Source organism: Salvelinus alpinus, chromosome 3 (genome assembly GCF_045679555.1).
Source record: "Salvelinus alpinus chromosome 3, SLU_Salpinus.1, whole genome shotgun sequence".
Classification (NCBI taxonomy): Eukaryota; Metazoa; Chordata; class Actinopteri; order Salmoniformes; family Salmonidae; genus Salvelinus; species Salvelinus alpinus.
In genome coordinates this window covers 5,574,279-5,596,565 of record NC_092088.1, presented here as the reverse complement: position 1 = coordinate 5,596,565, position 22,287 = coordinate 5,574,279, and the positions used below count along the sequence as shown (strand labels likewise).

Sequence of the window (22,287 nt, the reverse complement as noted above, 5' to 3'; positions counted from 1 at the left end):
ATAGGGCGACGCACAATTGGCCCAGCGTCATCTGGGTTTGGCCGGGGGGGGGGCTTTACTTGGCTCACTACGCTCTAGCGACTCCTTGTGGCGGGCCGGGCGCCTGCAGGCTGACCTCGGTCGTCAAGTGAACGGTGTTTCCTCCCAACACATTGATGCGGCTGGCTTCCGTGTTAAGCGGGTAGGTGTTAGGAAGCTCTGTTCCAGAGGACGCATGACTCGACCTTCACCTCCCGAGGCCGTTGAGGAGTTGCAGCCATGAGACAAAATCGTAATTGGGGAGGAAAGGGGGTAAAATAAAATAAAAATATCTTTCACATGTTGACAACACAATTAAATATCAACCAAATATGGATGCCGATTTTACGTTAGGTCAGGTTTTGGCCCTAAGTATTTAGAGCGATAGCATTCATCTCAAAGCCTGACTGGTTTAAGAACTGTGAGGATGACCCTGTGAGGATGACCCTGTGAGGATGAGCGACGAAACAACTCAGACAATTAACTCTTCTTATATTTAGAACGACCCTTTTTTTCCTTTGAGAATAAACATTTGATATACGTGACCCCAGTGGGAACTGAACCCGTGACCCCAGTGAGAACTGGACCCGTGACCCCAGTGGGAACTGGACCCGTGACCCCAGTGGGAACTGGACCCGTGACCCCAGTGGGAACTGGACCCGTGACCACAGTGGGAACTGGACCCGTGACCCCAGTGGGAACTGGACCCGTGACCCCAGTGGGAACTGAACCCGTGACCCCAGTGGGAACTGAACCCGTGACCCCAGTGGGAACTGGACCCGTGACCCCAGTGAGAACTGGACCCGTGACCCCAGTGGGAACTGAACCCGTGACCCCAGTGGGAACTGAACCCGTGACCCCAGTGGGAACTGAACCCGTGACCCCAGTGAGAACTGGACCCGTGACCCCAGTGGGAACTGGACCCGTGACCCCAGTGGGAACTGAACCCGTGACCCCAGTGAGAACTGAACCCGTGACCCCAGTGAGAACTGAACCCGTGACCCCAGTGGGAACTGAACCCGTGACCCCAGTGGGAACTGAACCCGTGACCCCAGTGAGAACTGAACCCGTGACCCCAGTGAGAACTGAACCCGTGACCCCAGTGAGAACTGGACCCGTGACCCCAGTGGGAACTGAACCAGTGACCCTAAGTGGGAACTGGACCCGTGACCCCAGTGGGAACTGGACCCGTGACACTAGTGGGAACTGAACCCGTGACACTAGTGGGAACTGAACCCGTGACCCCAGTGGGAACTGAACCCGTGACCCCAGTGGGAACTGAACCCGTGACCCCAGTGGGAACTGAACCCGTGACCCCAGTGGGAACTGAACCCGTGACCCCACTGGGAACTGAACCCGTGACCCCACTGGGAACTGAACCAGTGACCCTAAGTGGGAACTGAACCAGTGACCCTAAGTGGGAACTGAACCAGTGACCCTAAGTGGGAACTGAACCAGTGACCCTAAGTGGGAACTGAACCAGTGACCCTAAGTGGGAACTGAACCAGTGACCCTAAGTGGGAACTGAACCAGTGACCCTAAGTGGGAACTGGACCAGTGACCCTAAGTGGGAACTGGACCCGTGACCCCACTGGGAACTGGACCCATGACCCCAGTGGGAACTGAACCCATGACCCCAGTGGGAACTGAACCCATGACCCCGGTGTTGCTAACGCCATGACCCCAGTGGGAACTGAACCCATGACCCCAGTGGGAACTGAACCCATGACCCCAGTGGGAACTGAACCCATGACCCCAGTGGGAACTGAACCCATGACCCTGGTGTTGCTAACGCCAGGGCTTTCACCAACAGACACACACACAAACTTTCCCTCCACATCCCCTCTGCTAGCCTCTAACACTACGTTATGTCCATGTGGCCTGATTTAAGTCTGTTTCACGATGTTACAGTGATACAACCATGATAGTGTTTCCTCTCTGCATACAGTGGATGGGCCCCTGGGTAATGATCCAGGCTTGTGCTTCATACTGTACATAATTTAACACAGATTCAATAATTCATTCAACATTGCAGCCGCTACCAAGTTAATTAAAGATTCTGTTTCAGTTGATGAAAAATAAAAATGAGATGAAAGAGAATAAGTCCCAAATGAAACCCTATTCCCTATATGGACCACTACCTTTGACCAGAACCCATGCACCCTATTCCCTATATGGACCACTACCTTTGACCAGAACCCATGCACCCTATTCCCTATATGGACCACTACCTTTGACCAGAACCCATGCACCCTATATGGACCACTACTTTTGACCAGAACTACTCCTACTCTTCCTGGGGTTTATTATGGATCCCCATTAGTTCCTGCCAAGGCAGCAGCTACTCTTCCTGGGGTTTATTATGGATCCCCATTAGTTCCTGCCAAGGCAGCAGCTACTCTTCCTGAGGTTTATTATGGATCCCCATTAGTTCCTGCCAAGGCAGCAGCTACTCTTCCTGGGGTTTATTATGGATCCCCATTAGTTCCTGCCAAGGCAGCAGCTACTCTTCCTGTGGTTTATTAAGGATCCCCATTAGTTCCTGCCAAGGCAGCAGCTACCCTCCCCAGGTTTATTACGGATCCCCATTAGTTCCTGCCAAGGCAGCAGCTACTCTTCCTGTGGTTTATTAAGGATCCCCATTAGTTCCTGCCAAGGCAGCAGCTACCCTCCCCGGGTTTATTACGGATCCCCATTAGTTCCTGCCAAGGCAGCAGCTACTCTTCCTCGGGTTTATTACGGATCCCCATTAGTTCCTACCAAGGCAGCAGCTACTCTACCTGTGGTTTATTATGGATCTCCATTAGTTCCTGCCAAGGCAGCAGCTACTCTTCCTGTGGTTTATTAAGGATCCCCATTAGTTCCTGCCAAGGCAGCAGCTACTCTTCCTCGGGTTTATTACGGATCCCCATTACTTCCTGCCAAGGCAGCAGCTACTCTTCCTGTGGTTTATTATGGATCTCCATTAGTTCCTGCCAAGGCAGCAGCTACTCTTCCTGTGGTTTATTAAGGATCCCCATTAGTTCCTGCCAAGGTAGCAGCTACTCTTCCTGAGATGTATTATGGATCCCACTTAGTTCCTGACAAGGCAGTAGCTACTATTTCTGGGCCACTGAAGGACATTCAGAGACTTGTCCTGAAGCCATTCATGCGTTTTCTTTGCTGTGTGCTTAGGATTGTTTTCCTATTGGAAGGTGAACGTTCGCCTAGTCTTTCACCATAGGGATGGTGTCAGGTTTCCTCCAGACGTGACGCTCGGCATTCAGTCCAAAGAGTTAAATCTTGGTTTCATCAGACCAGAGAATCTTGAGTCTCATGGTCTGAGCGTCTTTAGGTGCCTTTTGGCAAACTCCAAGTAGGCTGTCATGTGCCTATTATTTACATAAGTATTCAGATCCTTTAATATGAGACTCGAAATTGAGCTCAGGTGCATCCTGTTTCCATTCATCATCCTTGAGATGTTTCTACAACTTGATTGGAGTCCACCTGTGGTAAATTCAATTGATTGGACATGATTTGGAAAGGCACACACCTGTCTATTTAAGGTCCCACAGTTGACAGTGCATGTCAGAGCGAAAACCAAGCCATGAGGTCGAAGGAATTGTCCGTAGAGCTCCGAGACAGGATTGCGTTGAGGGACAGATCCGGGAAAGGTACCAAAAAACTTCTGCAGCATTGAAGGTTCCCAAGAACACAGTGGCCCCCGTCATTCTTAAACGGAAGAAGTTTGGAACCACCAAGACTCTTCCTAGAGCTGGCCGCCCGGCCAAACTGAGCAATTGGAGGAGAAGGGCCATGGTCAGGGAGGTGACCAAGAACCCAATGGTCATTCTGACAGAGCTCTAGAGTTCCTCTGTGGAGATGGGAGAACCTTTCAGAAGGACAACCATCTCTTCAGCACTCCACCAATCAGGCCTTTATGGTAGAGTGGCCAGACGTGCCTTCTACTGAGGAGTGGCTTCCATGACAGGCCGCTTGGAGTTTGTCAAAAGGCACCTAAAGACTCTTAGACCATGTGAAACAAGATTCTCTGGTCTGATGAAACCAAGATTGAACTCTTTGGCCTGAATGCTAGGGCATCATATCTGGAAGAAACCTGGCACCATCCCTACGGTGAAGCATGGTGGTGGCAGCATCATGCTGTGGGGATGTTTTTCAGCGGCAAGGACTGGGAGACTAGTCAGGATCGAGGGAAAGATGAACGGAGCAAAGTACATACAGATCCTTGATGAAAACCTGCTCCAGAGCGCTCAGGACCTCAGACTGGGGTGAAGGTTCACCTTCCAGCAGGACAACGACCCTAAGCACACAGCCAAGACAACGCAGGAGTGGCTTCCGGTCAAGTCTCAATGTCCTTGAGTGGCCCAGTCAGAGCCCGGACTTGAACCTGATCAAACATCTCTGGAGAGACCTGAAAATAGCTGTGCAGCGGCACTCCCCATCCAACCTGACAGAGCTTGAGAGGATCTACAGAGAAGAATGAGAGAAACTCCCCAAATACAGGTGTGCCAAGCTTGTAGCGTCATACCCAAGAAAATTCACTTGGAGTTTGCAACGATGAGACAGCCTATATGGAGGAGGTCAGAGACCTGACCGTGTGGTGCAAGGACAACAACCTCTCCCTCAACGTGATCAAGACAAAGGAGATGATTGTGGACTAAAGGAAAAGGAGGATTGAGCACGCCCCCATTCTCATCAACGGGGCCGTAGTGGAGCAGGTACAGAGCTTCCTTGGCGTCCACATCACCAACAAACTAACATGGTCCAAGCACACCAAGACAGTTGTGAAGAGGGCAGGAAAAAATGTTGCATCGGTCCTCAGATCCTCAAAAGTTCTACAGCTGCACCATCGAGAGCATCCTGGCAGGTTGCATCACTGCCTGGTATGGCATCTGCTAGGCCTCCGACCGCAAGGCACTACAGAGGGTAGTGCGTACGGCCCAGTACATCACTGGGTCCAAGCTTCCTGCCATCCAGGACCTCTATACCAGGCGGTGTCAGAGGAAGACCCTAAAAAGGATCCAGCCACCCTAGTCATAGACTGTTCTCTCTGCCACCACACGGCAAGCGGTACCGGAGCGCCAAGTCTAGGTCCAAGAGGCTTTTAAACAGCTTCTACCCCCAAGCCATAAGACTCCTGGACAGCTAATCAAATGGCTACCCAGACTATTTGCATTGCTGCTACTCTCTTATTATCTATGCATGGTCACTTTAATAACGCTACCTACATGTACATATTACCTCAATTACCTCGACACCGGTGCCCCCACACATGGACTCTGTACTGGTTCCCCCTGTATATAGCCTCCACATTGACTCTGTACCGTAACACCCTGTATATAGCCTCCACATTGACTCTGTACCGGTACCCCCTGTATATAGCCTCCACATTGACTCTGTACCTGTACCCCCTGTATATAGCCTCCACATTGACTCTGTACCGGTACCTCCTGTATATAGCCTCCACATTGACTCTGTACCTGTACCCCCTGTATATAGCCTCCACATTGACTCTGTACCGTAACACCCTGTATATAGCCTCCACATTGACTCTGCACCGTAACACCCTGTATATAGCCTCCACATTGACTCTGTACCGTAACACCCTGTATATAGCCTCCACATTGACTCTGTACCGTAACACCCTGTATATAGCCTCCACATTGACTCTGTACCCGTACCCCCTGTATATAGCCTCCACATTGACTCTGTACCCGTACCCCCTGTATATAGCCTCCACATTGACTCTGTACCGGTACCCCCTGTATATAGCCTCCACATTGACTCTGTACCGGTACCCCCTGTATATAGCCTCCACATAGACTCTGTACCGTAACACCCTGTATATAGCCTCCACATTGACTCTGTACCGTAACACCCTTTATATAGCCTCCACATTGACTCTGTACCGGTACCCCCTGTATATAGCCTCCACATTGACTCTGTACTGTAACACCCTGTATATAGCCTCCACATTGACTCTGTACCGGTACCCCCTGTATATAGCCTCCACATTGACTCTGTACCGTAACACCCTGTATATAGCCTCCACATTGACTCTGTACCGGTACCCCCTGTATATAGCCTCCACATTGACTCTGTACCGTAACACCCTGTATATAGCCTCCACATTGACTCTGTACTGTAACACCCTGTATATAGCCTCCACATTGACTCTGTACCCGTACCACCTGTATATAGCCTCCACATTGACTCTGTACCGTAACACCCTGTATATAGCCTCCACATTGACTTTGTACCGTAATACCCTGTATATAGCCTCCACATTGACTCTGTACCGTAACACCCTGTATATAGCCTCCACATTGACTCTGTACCGTAACACCCTGTATATAGCCTCCACATTGACTCTGTACCGTAACACCCTGTATATAGCCTCCACATTGACTCTGTACTGTAACACCCTGTATATAGCCTCCACATTGACTTTGTACCGTAATACCCTGTATATAGCCTCCACATTGACTCTGTACTGTAACACCCTGTATATAGCCTCCACATTGACTTTGTACCGTAATACCCTGTATATAGCCTCCACATTGACTCTGTACCGTAACACCCTGTATATAGCCTCCACATTGACTCTGTACCGTAACACCCTGTATATAGCCTCCACATTGACTCTGTACCGTAACACCCTGTATATAGCCTCCACATTGTTATTTACTGCTGCTCTATATTTATGTTATTCTTATCTCTTACTTTATTTTTTGTTTGTTGGTATTTTGTTAAAACTGCATTGTTGGTTTAGGGCTTGTAAGTAAACATTTCACTGTAAGGTCTACACCTGTTTTAGTATTCAGCGCATGTGACAAATAACATTTTATTTTATTTGACTCGAGGATGTAATCGCTGCCAAAGGTGCTTCAACAAAGTACTGAGTAAAGGGTCTGAATACTTATGTAAATCTTTTTTTTTTTTACAAAAAACAAAACAATGCTTTGTCATTATGGGGTATTGTGTCTAGAATGATGAAGGGAGAACAACAATTTAATCAATTTTAGAATAAGGCTGTAACGTAATAAAAATGTGTTAAAGGTCAAAGGGTCTGAATACTTTCCAAATGCACCGTAGGTTATGATAGGTTATAGAAGAGAGGAATTTATACCACTCGTAAAACGTCAGGTATTAACAAAGAACTGGCCCTGTACAACACCTTATTAAGAGTTAGACTAGTTCAATACTATTGGACTTCAAATATATGGTGGAGGATTTTTATATGGCAACAATAGAAGACTGTAGATAAGACTGATACTGTGTGAAGGAGTGGCTCGTGTCAAGTGGACTTCAGTGCTCCCCACGAAACACACAGACTGGGTCTACGTCCCAGATGGAAACCTTTTCCTCACAATGTTGTATTTCTTTTTTTATTTAACTAGGGCAAGTCAGTTTAAGAACAAATTCTTATTTACAATGACGGCCTACCAGAAGGCAAAAGGCCTCCTGCGGGGACGGGGGCTTGGGATTAATAATAAAATGTTTTAATTATTTTTTTTGGGGGGGATAAAACACACATCACGACAAGAGAGACACCACAACACTACATAGAGAGACTTAAGACAACACATGATGGCAGCAGCACAACATGGTAGCAACACATGGCAGCAACACAACATGGTAGCAACACATGGCAGCAACACAACATGGCAGCAACACAACATGGCAGCAACACAACATGGCAGCAGCACAACATGGCAGCAACACAACATGACAGCAACACAACATGGCAGCAACACAGCATGGCAGCAACACAACATGGCAGCAACACAACATGGCAGCAGCACAACATGGCAGCAACACAACATGACAGCAACACAACATGGCAGCAACACAGCATGGCAGCAACACAACATGGCAGCAACACAACATGACAGCAACACAACATGGCAGCAACACAACATGGCAGCAACACAGCATGGCAGCAACACAACATGACAGCAACACAACATGGCAGCAACACAACATGGCAGCAACACAACATGACAGCAACACAACAGCAACACAACATGGCAGCAACACAACATGGCAGCAACACAACATGGCAGCAACACAACATGGCAGCAACACAACATGGCAGCAGCACAGCATGGCAGCAACACAACATGACAGCAACACAACATGGTAGCAACACAGCATGGTAGCAACACAACATGGCAGCAACACAACATGGCAGCAACACAACATGGCAGCAACACAACATGGCAGCAACACAACATGGTAGCAGCACAACATGGCAGCAAAACAACATGGCAGCAGCACAACATGGCAGCAAAACAACATGGCAGCAACACAACATGGCAGCAACACAACATGGCAGCAACACAACATGGCAGCAGCACAGCATGGCAGCAACACAACATGGCAGCAACACAACATGACAGCAACACAACATGGTAGAAACACAGCATGGCAGCAACACAACATGGTAGCAAAACAACATGACAGCAACACAACATGGCAGCAACACAACATGGTACAAACATTATTGGGCAACATCCCAGATGGCACCCTATTGCCTACATAGTGCACTACATTTGACTAAAGCCCTAAAGTAGAGCACTATTAACGTAATAGTGTGCAATTCGGGACACAACCAAAACGCAATTTGGGACGCAGTACAGATCAGTTCTGACCTAATTCAAACCGAGTGAGGGAAAAAAAATAGTGGCTAGCTTTAGAGTTGAACCAAAAAACACACACGTTTACCACACACACACACCCTCCTCCCCTCCTTCCCAGCCCCAACCCTCCACACCTCTCACTCACACACTGCTCACCCATTTCCTGTCGTGTGCTGCAGACGCCGAGACCATACTGCTGGGTTCTGTCTGCCACAGTCTTCAGGAAATCACTGTCGTTCTCAGCAAAACCCAGGTAGTTATAGGAACCCATGTTGATGACATTGTCTATGGTCTTCCCTGTTAAACTGAAAACACACAGACAGACATACGGACAGACGTTAAACCCACGTTGATGACATTGTCTATGGTCTTCCCTGTTAAACTGAAAACACACAGACAGACATACGGACAGACGTTAAACCCACGTTGATGACATTGTCTATGGTCTTCCCTGTTAAACTGAACGTGTACTAATCCTTTTCTAACCTGTTTATATGTTACAGGCGTGTGAACAATTGATTTTGTTGTATATGTATGTCTGAGAGGCAAACAGACACACACACACACACACACACACACACACACACACACACACACACACACACACACACACACACACACACACACACACACACACACACACACACACACACACACACACACACACACACACACACACACACACACACACACACACACACACACACTTATTGAATAACAGTAATAGTGGGAACCAACCGACAACATAATACAATAAGCTATTAGAACACAAACAGTAAACATAACAATCAATATTTTTTCATTGAATTTGCTCATCGCCTTATTAGCACCTAGGCCCATATTCACAAAGTGTATCAGAGTAGGAGTTCAGATCTAGGATCAGGTCCTCTCCTTGTCCAGTGTAATCTGATCTATCTACAAGTGACAAAAAACTGATTCTAGATCAGCACTCGTCTTTGTGAATCTGTACCTGAATGTCCAGTTGTAGTCTGGGGACACCCTCTCCATCACGTCAAACACCGGGCCAGGTAGACTGCTGATTGGTCTGTTCCAGTTGTCTCTTACTCTCATGTACAGGTTACGGGTGTAGAAGTTCTCAAAGTCTTGATACAGGGGGACAAAATCCTGAGGACACATATATTGAAAAACGGGTTCAATTATTACAGAGTTATAACTACATGGCACATACAGTTGGATGTCGGAAGTTTACATACACTTAGGTTGGAGTCATTAAAACTCGTTTTTAAACCGCTCCACAAATTTCTTGTTAACAAACTATAGTTTTGGCAAGTCGGTTAGGACATCTACTTTGTGCATGACACAAGTCATTTTTCCAACAATTGTTTACAGACAAATTATTTCACTTATAATTCACTGTATCACAATTCCAGTGGGTCAGAAGTGTACATACACTAAGTTGACTGTGCCTTTAAACAGCTTGGAAAATTCCAGAAAATTATGTCATGGCTTTAGAAGCTTCTGATAGGCTAATTGACATCATTTGAGTCAATTGGAGGTGTACCTGTGGATGTATTTCAAGGCCTACCTGTGGATGTATTTCAAGGCCTACCTAACTCAGTACTTCTTTGCTTGACATCATGGGAAAATCTAAAGAAATCAGCCAAGACCTCAGAAAAAAGAATTGTAGACCTCCACAAGTCTGGTTCATCCTTGGGAGCAATTTCCAAACGCCTGAAGGTACCACGTTCATCTGTACAAACAATAGTACGCAAGTATTAACACCATGGGACCACGCAGCCGTCATACCGCTCAGGAAGGAGATGCGTTCTCTCTCCTAGAGATGAACGTACTTTGGTGCGAAAAGTGCAAATCAATCCCAGAACAACAGCAAAGGACCTTGTGAAGATGCTACAGGAAACAGGTACAAAAGTATCTATATCCACAGTAAAACGAGTCCTATATCGACATAACCTGAAAGGCCACTCAGCAAGGAAGAAGCCACTGCTCCAAAACCGCCATAAAAAAGCCAGACTACGGTTTGCAACTGCACATGGGAACAAAGATTGTACTTTTTGGAGAAATGTCCTCTCGTCTGATGAAACAAAAATAGAACTGTTTGGCCATAATGACCATCGTTATGTTTGGAGGGAAAAGGGGGAGGCTTGCAAGCCAAAGAACACCATCCAAACCTTGAAGCACGGGGGTGGCAACATCATGTTGTGGGGGTGCTTTGCTACAGGAGGGTCTGGTGCACTTCACAAAATAGATGGCATCATGAGGGAGAAACATGATGTGGATATATTGAAGCAACATCTCAAGACATCAGTCAGGAAGTTAAAGCTTGGTCGCAAATGGGTCTTCCAAATGGACAATGACCCCAAGCATACTTCCAAAGTTGTGTCAAAATGGCTTAAGGACAACAAAGTCAAGGTGTTGGAGTGGCCATCACAAAGCCCTGGCCTCAATCCTATAGAAAATGTGTGGGCAGAACTTAAAAAGCGTGTGCAAGCAAGGAGGCCTACAAACCTGACTCAGTTACACCAGCTCTGTCAGGAGGAATGGGCCAAAATTCACCCAACTTATTGTGGAAAGCCACTCGAAACGTTTGACCCAAGTTAAACAATTTAAAGGCAATGCTACCAAATACTAATTGAGTGTATGCAAACTTCTGACCCACTGGGAATGTGATGAAAGAAATAAAACCTGAAATAAATCATTCTTTCTACTATTATTCTGACATTTCACATTCTTAAAATAAAGTGGTGATCCTATCTGACCTAAGACAGGGAATTTTTACTGGGATTAAATGTCAGGAATTGTGAAAAACTGAGTTTAAATGTATTTGGCTAAGGTGTATGTAAACCTACCGACTTCAACTGCAAGTGGTAAGTATGTTTGAATAATTGGAGTGGTGGTGCAGTTACCTACTCCTAATGAGATATAGTGATCACTGTAACCCATGACTAGACGTGGGTGATCACTGTAACCCATGACTAGACGTGGGTGACCACTGTATCCCAAGACTATACGTGGGTGATCACTGTAACCCATGACTAGACGTGGGTGATCACTGTATCCCATGACTAGACGTGGGTGATCACTGTAACCCATGACTAGACGTGGGTGACCACTGTATCCCATGACTAGACGTGGGTGACCACTGTAACCCATGACTAGACGTGGGTGATCACTGTATCCCATGACTAGACGTGGGTGATCACTGTATCCCATGACTAGACGTGGGTGACCACTGTAACCCATGACTAGACGTGGGTGACCACTGTAACCCATGACTAGACGTGGGTGACCACTGTAACCCATGACTAGACGCGGGTGATCACTGTAACCCATGACTAGACGTGGGTGATCACTGTATCCCATGACTAGACGTGGGTGATCACTGTATCCCATGACTAGACGTGGGTGACCACTGTAACCCATGACTAGACGTGGGTGATCACTGTATCCCATGACTAGACGTGGGTGATCACTGTATCCCATGACTAGACGTGGGTGATCACTGTATCCCATGACTAGACGTGGGTGATCACTGTATCCCATGACTAGACGTGGGTGACCACTGTAACCCATGACTATACGTGGGTGATCACTGTAACCCATGACTAGACGTGGGTGATCACTGTAACCCATGACTAGACGTGGGTGATCACTGTATCCCATGACTAGACGTGGGTGATCACTGTATCCCATGACTAGACGTGGGTGACCACTGTATCCCATGACTAGACGTGGGTGATCACTGTATCCCATGACTAGACGTGGGTGATCACTGTATCCCATGACTAGACGTGGGTGACCACTGTAACCCATGACTAGACGTGGGTGATCACTGTATCCCATGACTATATGTGGGTGATCACTGTAACCCATGACTATATGTGGGTGATCACTGTAACCCATGACTAGACGTGGGTGACCACTGTAACCCATGACTAGACGTGGGTGACCACTGTAACCCATGACTAGACGTGGGTGATCACTGTATCCCATGACTAGACGTGGGTGATCACTGTAACCCATGACTAGACGTGGGTGATCACTGTAAGAGGAGTGGACTAGATATGGTGCTGTTGGCAAAAATAGTTTTTTTTAGAGCTTCTGATCTAACAGCTATGTTCAAAGAGCTCCATTAGGACCAAGGCAGAACAGGGCAGAACAGGGCAGAACAGACCAAGGCAGAACAGGGCAGAACAGGGAAGAACGCAGCAGAACAGACTAAGGCAGAACAGGGCAGAACACAGCAGAACAGACCAAGGCAGAACAGGGCAGAACACAGCAGAACAGACCAAGGCAGAACAGGGCAGAACAGGGCAGAACAGACCAAGGCAGAACAAGGCAGAACGCAGCAGAACAGACTAAGGCAGAACAGGGCAGAACACAGCAGAACAGACCAAGGCAGAACAGGGCAGAACACAGCAGAACAGACCAAGGCAGAACAGGGCAGAACACAGCAGAACAGACCAAGGCAGAACAGGGCAGAACACAGCAGAACAGAGCAGAACAGAGCAGAACATGGCAGAACAGAGCAGGGCAGAACACAGCAGGACCTATTGAAAACAGGTTCATTGCCACAGCGCAGCGTGATTACTACATGGCACATACAGTTGGAAGTCGGAAGTTTACATACACTTAGGTTGGAGTCATTAAAACTCGTTTTTCAACCACTCTACAAATTTCTTGTTAACAAACTATAGTTTTGGCAAGTCGGGTAGGACATCTACTTTGTGCATGACACAAGTCATTTTTCCAACAATTGTTTGCAGACAGATTATTTCACTTATAATTCACTGTATCACAATTCCAGTGGGTCAGAAGTTTACATACACTAAGTTGACTGTGCCTTTAAACAGCTTGGAAAATTCCAGAAAATTATGTCATGACTTTAGAAGGTTCTGAGATGCTAATTGACATAATTTGAGTCAATTGGAGGTGTACCTGTGGATGTATTTCAAGGCCTACCTTCAAACTCAGTGCCTTTTTGCTTGACATCATGGGGAAATCAAAAGAAATCAGCCAAGACCTCAGAAAAATAATTGTAGACCTCCACAAGTCTGGCTCATTCTTGGGAGCAATTTCCAAATGCCTGAAGGTACCACGTTCATCTGTACAAACAATAGTACGCAAGTATAAACACCATGGGACCACGCAGCTGTCATAGCGCTCAGGGAAGAGACTCATTCTGTTGCCTAGAGATGAATGTACTTTGGTGCGAAAAGTGCAAATCATTTCCAGCAGAACAGAACAGGACAGAACACAGCAGAACAGGGCAGAACAGGGCAGAACACAGCAGAACACGGCAGAACACAGCAGAACAGGACAGAACACAGCAGAACAGGGCAGAACAGGGCAGAACACAGCAGAACACGGCAGAACACAGCAGAACAGGACAGAACACAGCAGAACAGGGCAGAACAGGGCAGAACACAGCAGAACACGGCAGAACACAGCAGAACAGGACAGAACACAGCAGAACAGGGCAGAACACAGCAGAACAGGACAGAACAGAAAAGAGCTGTGTGTGTGTGTGTGTGTGTGTGTGTGTGTGTGTGTGTGTGTGTGTGTGTGTGTGTGTGTGTGTGTGTGTGTGTGTGTGTGTGTGTGTGTGTGTGTGTGTGTGATGCAGTGAAGAGTGTTATTCAGGGACAGAGGATACATAAAGTAGTTCCCTAGAGAGACCTCGTAAAGACAACCATGTCAAACAGAGAGCACATTAGAGCAGATTGTGCACACACACACACACACACACACACACACACACACACACACACACACACACACACACACACACACACACACCCACACACACCCACACACACACACACACACACCCACACACACACACACACACACACACACACACACGTACGTCTGAGTGACTTAGCAACATTCAACTAAAGTAGGCTAAACAACCACATATCACCAGTATTTTTAGTATCACCTCAACAGTTTTCAAAAAGCAGGCCACAATTCTCTAAGGACAGAGAGTGCCTCCTTCCATCTGTTTCTGGCTAAATAAAGCTAAAATACTTTTTTATTTTTTTTAAAGGTAGAGGAGAAGACAAAGGAATCATGACTAAAATAAATTTTGCCCTTATTATTTTCCAAGATGGAGATCTTCAGTTCCGTCTCTGAGGAGAACAGAGCAGAGCAATCCACTGAGAGTTCATTAACACCAGACCAGATCCTCTGGGTCCTCTGGCACCCGTTGTGACTCAGTAGATTATTAAACAACAACAAGAAGGAAAGAAAGAAAAAAAACTGAATGAGAGAGTTTTAACTCTATGTCCTTTTCAGATTTACATGAGTTCCTGAAACAAAATGACGGATATGGATTTATTTTAATTAATTGTACATAATAACGGATTGGATTTAGATTACATAGCGTCTTTCTACCAATGGTAAAGCTCTGGATAAGAATGTCGGCTAAGTGTGAAAAACGCTAACTCAAGCTTAGCGTATGTTGCACGTCTCTACTTCAGCAGAAGCATTTTAATAATTTTTATTTTTATTTATTTTTTTACCAAAATGCATGTTTTGGCATAAATGCCTTCTGGAACATGTGAACTTTCATGTGCCTTAATAATAAACTTGTATGTCATCTGTAAATAAAATTGTTGAATTACGAGCCGAGTTGGTTTAGCCACGGAAATATTCAGGAAACTTCCCGCTGGTTCGTTCTGAAAATGAATCAGACAATGAGAAAATCCCTGATTTAGGTTAAAAAAATATATATATATATATATATATATATATATATTGACATTGTAGAGTCTTCTGTTGACAGTGGTGGGAAGAAACGGTGTCGTTATCACCAACGAAGTAGAGTTTTGAATTCAGTGGAATTCCCTGTGGAAGCAGAGAGATGATTGCCAAAATACGGAGGGTCCAAAAGAGAAGAAGGAAGATTGTTGTCTAAAACAGCTGTCTCCGGATTACATCTTCAAACTTTGTTTTGCTTTGAGATGTTACCCCACTCTTCCACCAAGGCACCTGCAAGTTCCTGGACATTTCTGGGGGGAATGGCCCTAGCCCTCACTCTCCGATCCAACGGGTCCCAGACGTGCTCAATGGGATTGAGATCCGGGCTCTTCGCTGGCCATGGCAGAACACTGACATGCCTGTCTTGCAGGAAATCACACACAGAACGGGCAGTATGGCTGGTGGCATTGTCATCCTGGAGGGTCATGTCAGGATGAGCCTGCAGGAAGGGTACCACATGAGGGAGGAGGACGTCTTCCCTGTAACGCACAGCGTTGAGATTGCCTGCAATGACAACAAGCTCAGTCCGATGATGCTGTGACACACCGCCTCCAAATCAATCCCGATCCAGAGTACAAGCCTCGGTGTAACGCTCATTCCTTCGACGATAAAACGCGAATCCGACCATCACCCCTGGCGAGACAAAACCGCGACTCGTCAGTGAAGAGCACTTTTTTGCCAGTCCTGTCTGGTCCAGCGACAGTGGGTTTGTCCGTCCTGTCTCCCTGTAGCGCTGTCTTAGGCATCTCACAGTACGGACATTGCAATTTATTGCTCTGGCCACATCTGCAGTCCTCATGCCTTCTAAGCCTATTGTCACAATCGTCATAACAAGGAAGAGAGGAGGACCAAGGCGCAGCGTGATAACAGTACATCTTTTTATTACCGAAGACAAACACGAAACGAACACTGACAAACTATACAAAAACAATAAACGACCGTGAAGCTATAAAACGAAAGTGAAGACAGTTTACTCCAATTAGGGGAGGGGTGGGTTATGGGAAAATAGGGGGAAAAATTATAATAATTTTCTCCCCCAATTTCATGATATCCAATTGGTAGTTACAGTGTTGTCTCATCTCTGCAACTCCCGTACGGACTCGGAAGAGGCGAAGATCGAGAGCCGTGTGTCCTTTGAAACACAACCCAGCCAAACCACATTGCTTTTTGCCCACTTAACCCGGAAGCCAGCCGCAACAATGTGTCGGAGGAAACAACGTGCACTTGGCGACCGTGTCAGCGTGCATTGCACGCGGCCCGTCACAGGAGTCACTAGTGCGCGATGGGACAAGAACATCCCTGCCGGCCAAACCCTCTCCCAACCCGGACGACGCTGGGCCAATTGTGCATCGCCCCATGGCGCTCCCGGTCGCGACCGGCTGCGATAGACTCAAACCAGGATCTCTAGTGGCACAGCTAGCACTGCGATGCAGTACCTTAGACCACTGCACCACTCGGGAGGCAGAAAAATATATTTAAAACAATATATATAAACAATATATATATATATATAGTACCAGTCAAAAGTTTGGACACCTCTACTCATTCAAAGGTTTTTGGTTACTACATGATTCCATATGTGTTATTTCATAGTTTTGATGTTTTCACTATTATTCTACAATGTAGAAAATAGTACAAAATAAAGAAAAACCCTTGAATGAGTAGGTGTCCAAACTTTTGACTGGTACTGTATATCTCTACCTTCTGCTCCTCTCTCTCCCTGGCGATGTGACATTTCTCCAGTCCTACTGCTCTGAGGAAGTCCCTGAAGTATCCGAACAGTGTGACGATGCCGAACCCCAGGTATGTCATCACGGCTACGTACATGGGAGCCTGCTCAAAGGATTCTGGTCTCTGAAACCTCTGCCGACTGGAGGGGGGCCCAGCACTATGTGCTGTGCTGTTTTTCTAGAGGAAGAAGAGCAACAGTCAGGGTAACTACACACAAACAACAACAAGTCAGGGTAACTACACACAAACAACAACAACAACAGTCAGGGTAACTACACACAAACAACAACAAGTCAGGGTAACTACACACAAACAACAACACCAGTCAGGGTAACTACACACAAACAACAACACCAGTCAGGGTAACTACACACAAACAACAACACCAGTCAGGGTAACTACACACAAACAACAACACCAGTCAGGGTAACTACACACAAACAACAACAACAGTCAGGGTAACTACACACAAACAACAACACCAGTCAGGGTAACTACACACAAACAACAACAACACCAGTCAGGGTAACTACACACAAACAACAACAACACCAGTCAGGGTAACTACACACAAACAACAACAACACCAGTCAGGGTAACTACACACAAACAACAACAACACCAGTCAGGGTAACTACACACAAACAACAGTCATGGAAACTATACAAACAACAGTCATGGAAACTATACAAACAACAGTCATGGTAACAACAACAGTCAGAGTAACAAGTCCTTCACTTTTTCCACATTTTGTTACGAATTGCTTTATTTACATAAGTATTCAGACCCTTTGCTATGAGACTCTAAATGGAGCTCAGGTGCATCCTGTTTCCATTGATTATCCTTGAGATGTTTCTACAACTTGATTGGACTCCACCTGTGGTAAAATCAATTCATTGGACATGATTTGGAAAGGCACACAGCTGTCTATATAAGGTCCCACAGTTGACAATGCATGTCAGAGCAAAAACCAAGCCATGCAGTTGAAGGAATTGTCCAAAGATCTCTGAGACAGGATTGTATCGAGGCACAGATCCGGGGAAGGGCACCAAAAAATGTCTGCATCATTAAAGGTCCCTAAGAGCACAGTGGCCTCCATCATTCTTAAAATGGAAGAAGTTTGGGACCACCAAGACTGTTCCTAGAGCTGGCCGCCCGGCCAGACTGAGCATTCAGGGGAGAAGGGCCTTGGTCAGGGAGGTGACCAAGAACCCGATGGTCACTCTGACAGAGCTCTAGAGTTCCTCTGTGGAGATGGGAGAAACTTCCAGAAGGGCAACCATCTCTGCAGCACCACCAATCAGGCCTTTAAAGTAGAGTTGCTAGATGGAAGCCACTCTTCAGTAAAAGGCTCATGGAAGCCCACTTGGAGTTTGACAAAAGGCACCTAAAGGACTCTCAGACCATTAGAAACAAGATTCTCTGGTCTGATGAAACCAAGATTGAACTCTTTGGCCTGAATGCCAAGTGTCACATCTGGAGGAAACCTGGCACCATCTCTACGGTGAAGAATGTTGGTGGCAGTACTGTGGGGATGTTTTTCAGCGGCAAGAACTGGGAGTTTAGTCGGGATCGATGGAAAGATGAACAAACCAAAGTACAGAGAAATCCTTGATGAAAACCTGCTCCAGAGAAGAACTCAGACTGGGGTGAAGATTCACCTTCCAGCAGGACAACGACCCTAAGCACACAGTCAAGACAACGCAGGAGTGGCTTCAGGACAAGTCTCTGAATGTCTTTTAGTGGCCCAGCCAGAGCCCAGACTTGATCCCGATCGAACATCTCTGGAGAGACCTGAAAATAGCTGTGCAGCGACGCTCCCCATCCAACCCGACAGAGCTTGAGAGGATCTGCAGAGAAGAATGGAAGAAACTCCCCAAATACAGGTGTGCCAAGCTTGTAGCGTCATACCCAAGAAGACTTGAGGCTGTAATCGCTGCCAAAGGTGCTTCAACAAAGTACTGGGTAAAGGGTCTGAATACTTAAGTAAATGTGATAGTTCTGTTATTTAAATTACCAATAAGTTTGCAAAATGTCTAAACCCGTTTTTGCTGTCATTATGGCGTATTGTGTGTAGATGGATCAAAAAAAATAATCTAAATTTTAGGATAAGGCTGTAACGTAACAAAATGTGGAATAAGTCAAGGGGTCTGAATACTTTACGAAGGCACTGTATGTCAGTGTTCAGTGTGGAATTGTTCATCAATTTAAAAAAAAATCCAAAGAACAGGTAGAATAAACCAAATTGAACATCTGTATATCCAAAAGAAAACAGATTTTGGTTTGTAACCCTGTAAAAAAAGGAATCTGGCATCTGGCCAGATTGAGCCCCGTTTCAAATGTTCTCTCTTGGAGAATAGCTGTTACAGGCAAGGGATGCGCGTCACTTCACCCTGGCAACTTTTTACATTTGGAAATATATTCTGATATTTTATTCTGTTATATTACATCATTTTATTTATTGTGTGCACAGTGTGCAAAGCTGTCATCAAGGCAAAGAGTGGCTACTTTGAAGAATCTAAAATATATTTTGATTTGTTTAACACTTTTGTTGGTTACTACATGATTCCATATGTGTTATTTAATAGTGTTGATGTATCAACTATTATTCTACAATGTAGAAGATAGTAAAAAATAAAGAAAAACCCTTGAATGAGTAGGTGTTCTCAAACACCTTTGACCGGTAGCGTAGGTGTGTCTTGACTGTGATAAGGGCTGAAGAAATAAGAGCATATTGTCTGCTAAATTAACCAAACAAGGCTATGTCATTGCACAGCCATAGGCTTCTACATCAAAGCACCATTGCTGAGGTTACTGCTTTTTAAAATATTGTCTTCCACGATATAATATAACCAGTTGATATTGAGGGTTTCAATAAATTAATCTTAAATGGCACTTTTTAATAACCTGAATATATATATGTGGCAATTTACAAAATGTGGATTTATCTGTAATGGTTATGATAATTTGGCATATAGATAGATACATGCGCACATTTATTTTTTCACCCCACTTGCGCCTTTGTGTTCAAAGAATATTGTAACGACCCTGGGTTTATAAGCGCGGCCGTTTGAGCATGCTTTTGCGGCACAGTCGATAGCGCGCCGGACCTCGGGCTAAGAGGTCGAGTGTTCGAGACCTGCTCCCTGCCTGTTTCATTACAATATAATGGAGAAGAAAAGAAAATGACTCAAGTAACCATTAGTACTTGAACTGTCCAAAAAAAAAATCCCTAGTTCAGACTGTAGTCACTTTCTGACATGGCTACTCTAGTTGTCATGGTAATGGGGTGTGTGGGCTCACTACAGTAGGCTGGTGGGTGGTGGTACTCACTCAGGAAGTTATGTTTAGAGCAAACTAAGTCTCCTAGTTACTTTAAAAGTGTTCAAAATCATAGTGTAAGAACACGTTTAAAGCCTCAAAAAGGATGATACAACTTTAAAAACGAGTCATTTTTTTGGGACCGGCCGCAACAGTCAACTAGTGTGCTGTTTAGTTTGCTAGCACATTCACTCATTTGTTTCTAAACAACTAACAAGCTAGCTAGTTAGCTACCACACGTTCTTGTCAAACTGTCAACACAACAGTAACTAGCTAGGTATGAAACGACAAGATATGCCAAATAACAACCCCCCCCAAAAAAATGTGAGGGCAAATAAATCAGATTTGACCGTTCAGACACAAGATGCATGACCAGGAATCAGATTTGTAGATTTCAAACCACCTATAAAATATGTTTTTGAAATGTGGCTTGAAATGTCCGATTCCATGTGCCTCTTGGCTAGTCCGACTGCGGGAAAAAGATGAGGTGATGCGAGGTGGGCCATAATGTAGCTAACTAGCTATACCGGCCTGCATCAACAAGTGCGATCCTGAGATACTAGGCAGCGCTACGCATCATGTAGCCAGTGTCAACATATAACAAGTGCCACTAACTCGGCAACAGAGCCTACATTATTACACCTAGCATACGGTTGATATTTGTTTTGTTTTGAGGAGGGAGTTTCTCGCTATTTTTTTTTTTTTACAAAGAATAAAAATAAAGAAAACGCCCCATGTCATCTACTCGCCAGTAATTCTACATACCTGTGCCTTATTGTGATATCCATTTTTCTTACAATTCGCGTTTTTTAAATTATTCCCGTTCAGTTGTACCTTGAGGTTTCCGTTGGGCACAGGGGCTGTAGTTCGAGCCATATCTAGTCAGGAGAAGATATGGTGAACACTGAGTGAATAAGTAGGAAGTGTTTTTTCACCCCCCCCCCAGCAGCGGTGAATGAGTTTCAGCCCGGGTATGAAACCGGTTTACCTTACTTGGGTCATTACGACAAAGGTGACTTATAATCAGCACTTACAGGTAGCTCTGGTCCATGACGTTACGTGTGGGTTGATAGCACTGCATCAACAAGCCGGACGTAACGCCCCGGACCAGAGTTATGTGACACTTACAGGTCTCTTTGGAAACCTAACCCACGCACAACCCTCCTATTATTGTGTACACAAAACTACGAATCTCATCTCCACGCTGTGAAAGAGATATTGAGGAAGCAGCTGGTTAAACAATGCTTAGACTTCTCAATCTGAAAAATCCAATTTGAAGAAAAATGTACATTCCATTTTCCTAAACTTGTGATAGGCTGTCAACCGTAGAAATATAATGTAGTTTGTAAATATGTGTTGTCACCAGACCTAAGGCTGCTCAAAGAATTCAACAGTAGTTTGGACTTAATAGTAAAGCACGGGGTCAAATGTATCTGTTATCATTACTCTGGTTTCAGGGTGCTACCTTTCACTTCTCTATTATAGTATAAAATTAAAATAACTGTGTCTGAAAGAGCACCCTATTCCCTATATAGTGCACAACTTTGACACTGAGCTCTATGGTCCCTGGTCAAAAGTAGTGCACTATATAGGGAATAAGGGTGGCCTTTGGGACATTGGTATAGGGTGTGATACTGTGTGTTAGGTTACTCATTTACACAAATACAGGAAGCAATGAAAACAATACTACTTGTAGTGACTGCTTCAAACCAAATGAGAAAAGAGACGCGATAGTGTGAAATGACAGACAACGTTTCTGTGACTGTTTTATTACAGCCAAGTTACTGTATAAGTGTAAGAGGTTGGTGACACATCACAACTATATAAGCCTGTA

The 22,287-nt window shown here is 45.5% G+C and overlaps 1 protein-coding gene across 1 annotated transcript in view; it reads right to left on the bottom strand.

Annotated features, from left to right (window-relative positions):
* sptlc3 (serine palmitoyltransferase, long chain base subunit 3) overlaps positions 1 to 21,426 on the bottom strand; it is a 117,853-nt gene extending 96,427 nt beyond the window's left edge. The window contains exons 1-4 of the mRNA XM_071391327.1: positions 21,219 to 21,426; positions 17,103 to 17,309; positions 9,631 to 9,785; positions 8,817 to 8,965 (exon numbers count right to left, since the gene is read on the bottom strand). Of these exons, the coding sequence (XP_071247428.1) occupies positions 8,817 to 8,965; positions 9,631 to 9,785; positions 17,103 to 17,309; positions 21,219 to 21,329 (622 nt within the window). The 5' untranslated portion in view covers positions 21,330 to 21,426. The remainder of the gene's footprint in view (positions 1 to 8,816; positions 8,966 to 9,630; positions 9,786 to 17,102; positions 17,310 to 21,218) is intronic.
* Between the last annotated feature and the right edge of the window lie 861 nt (positions 21,427 to 22,287).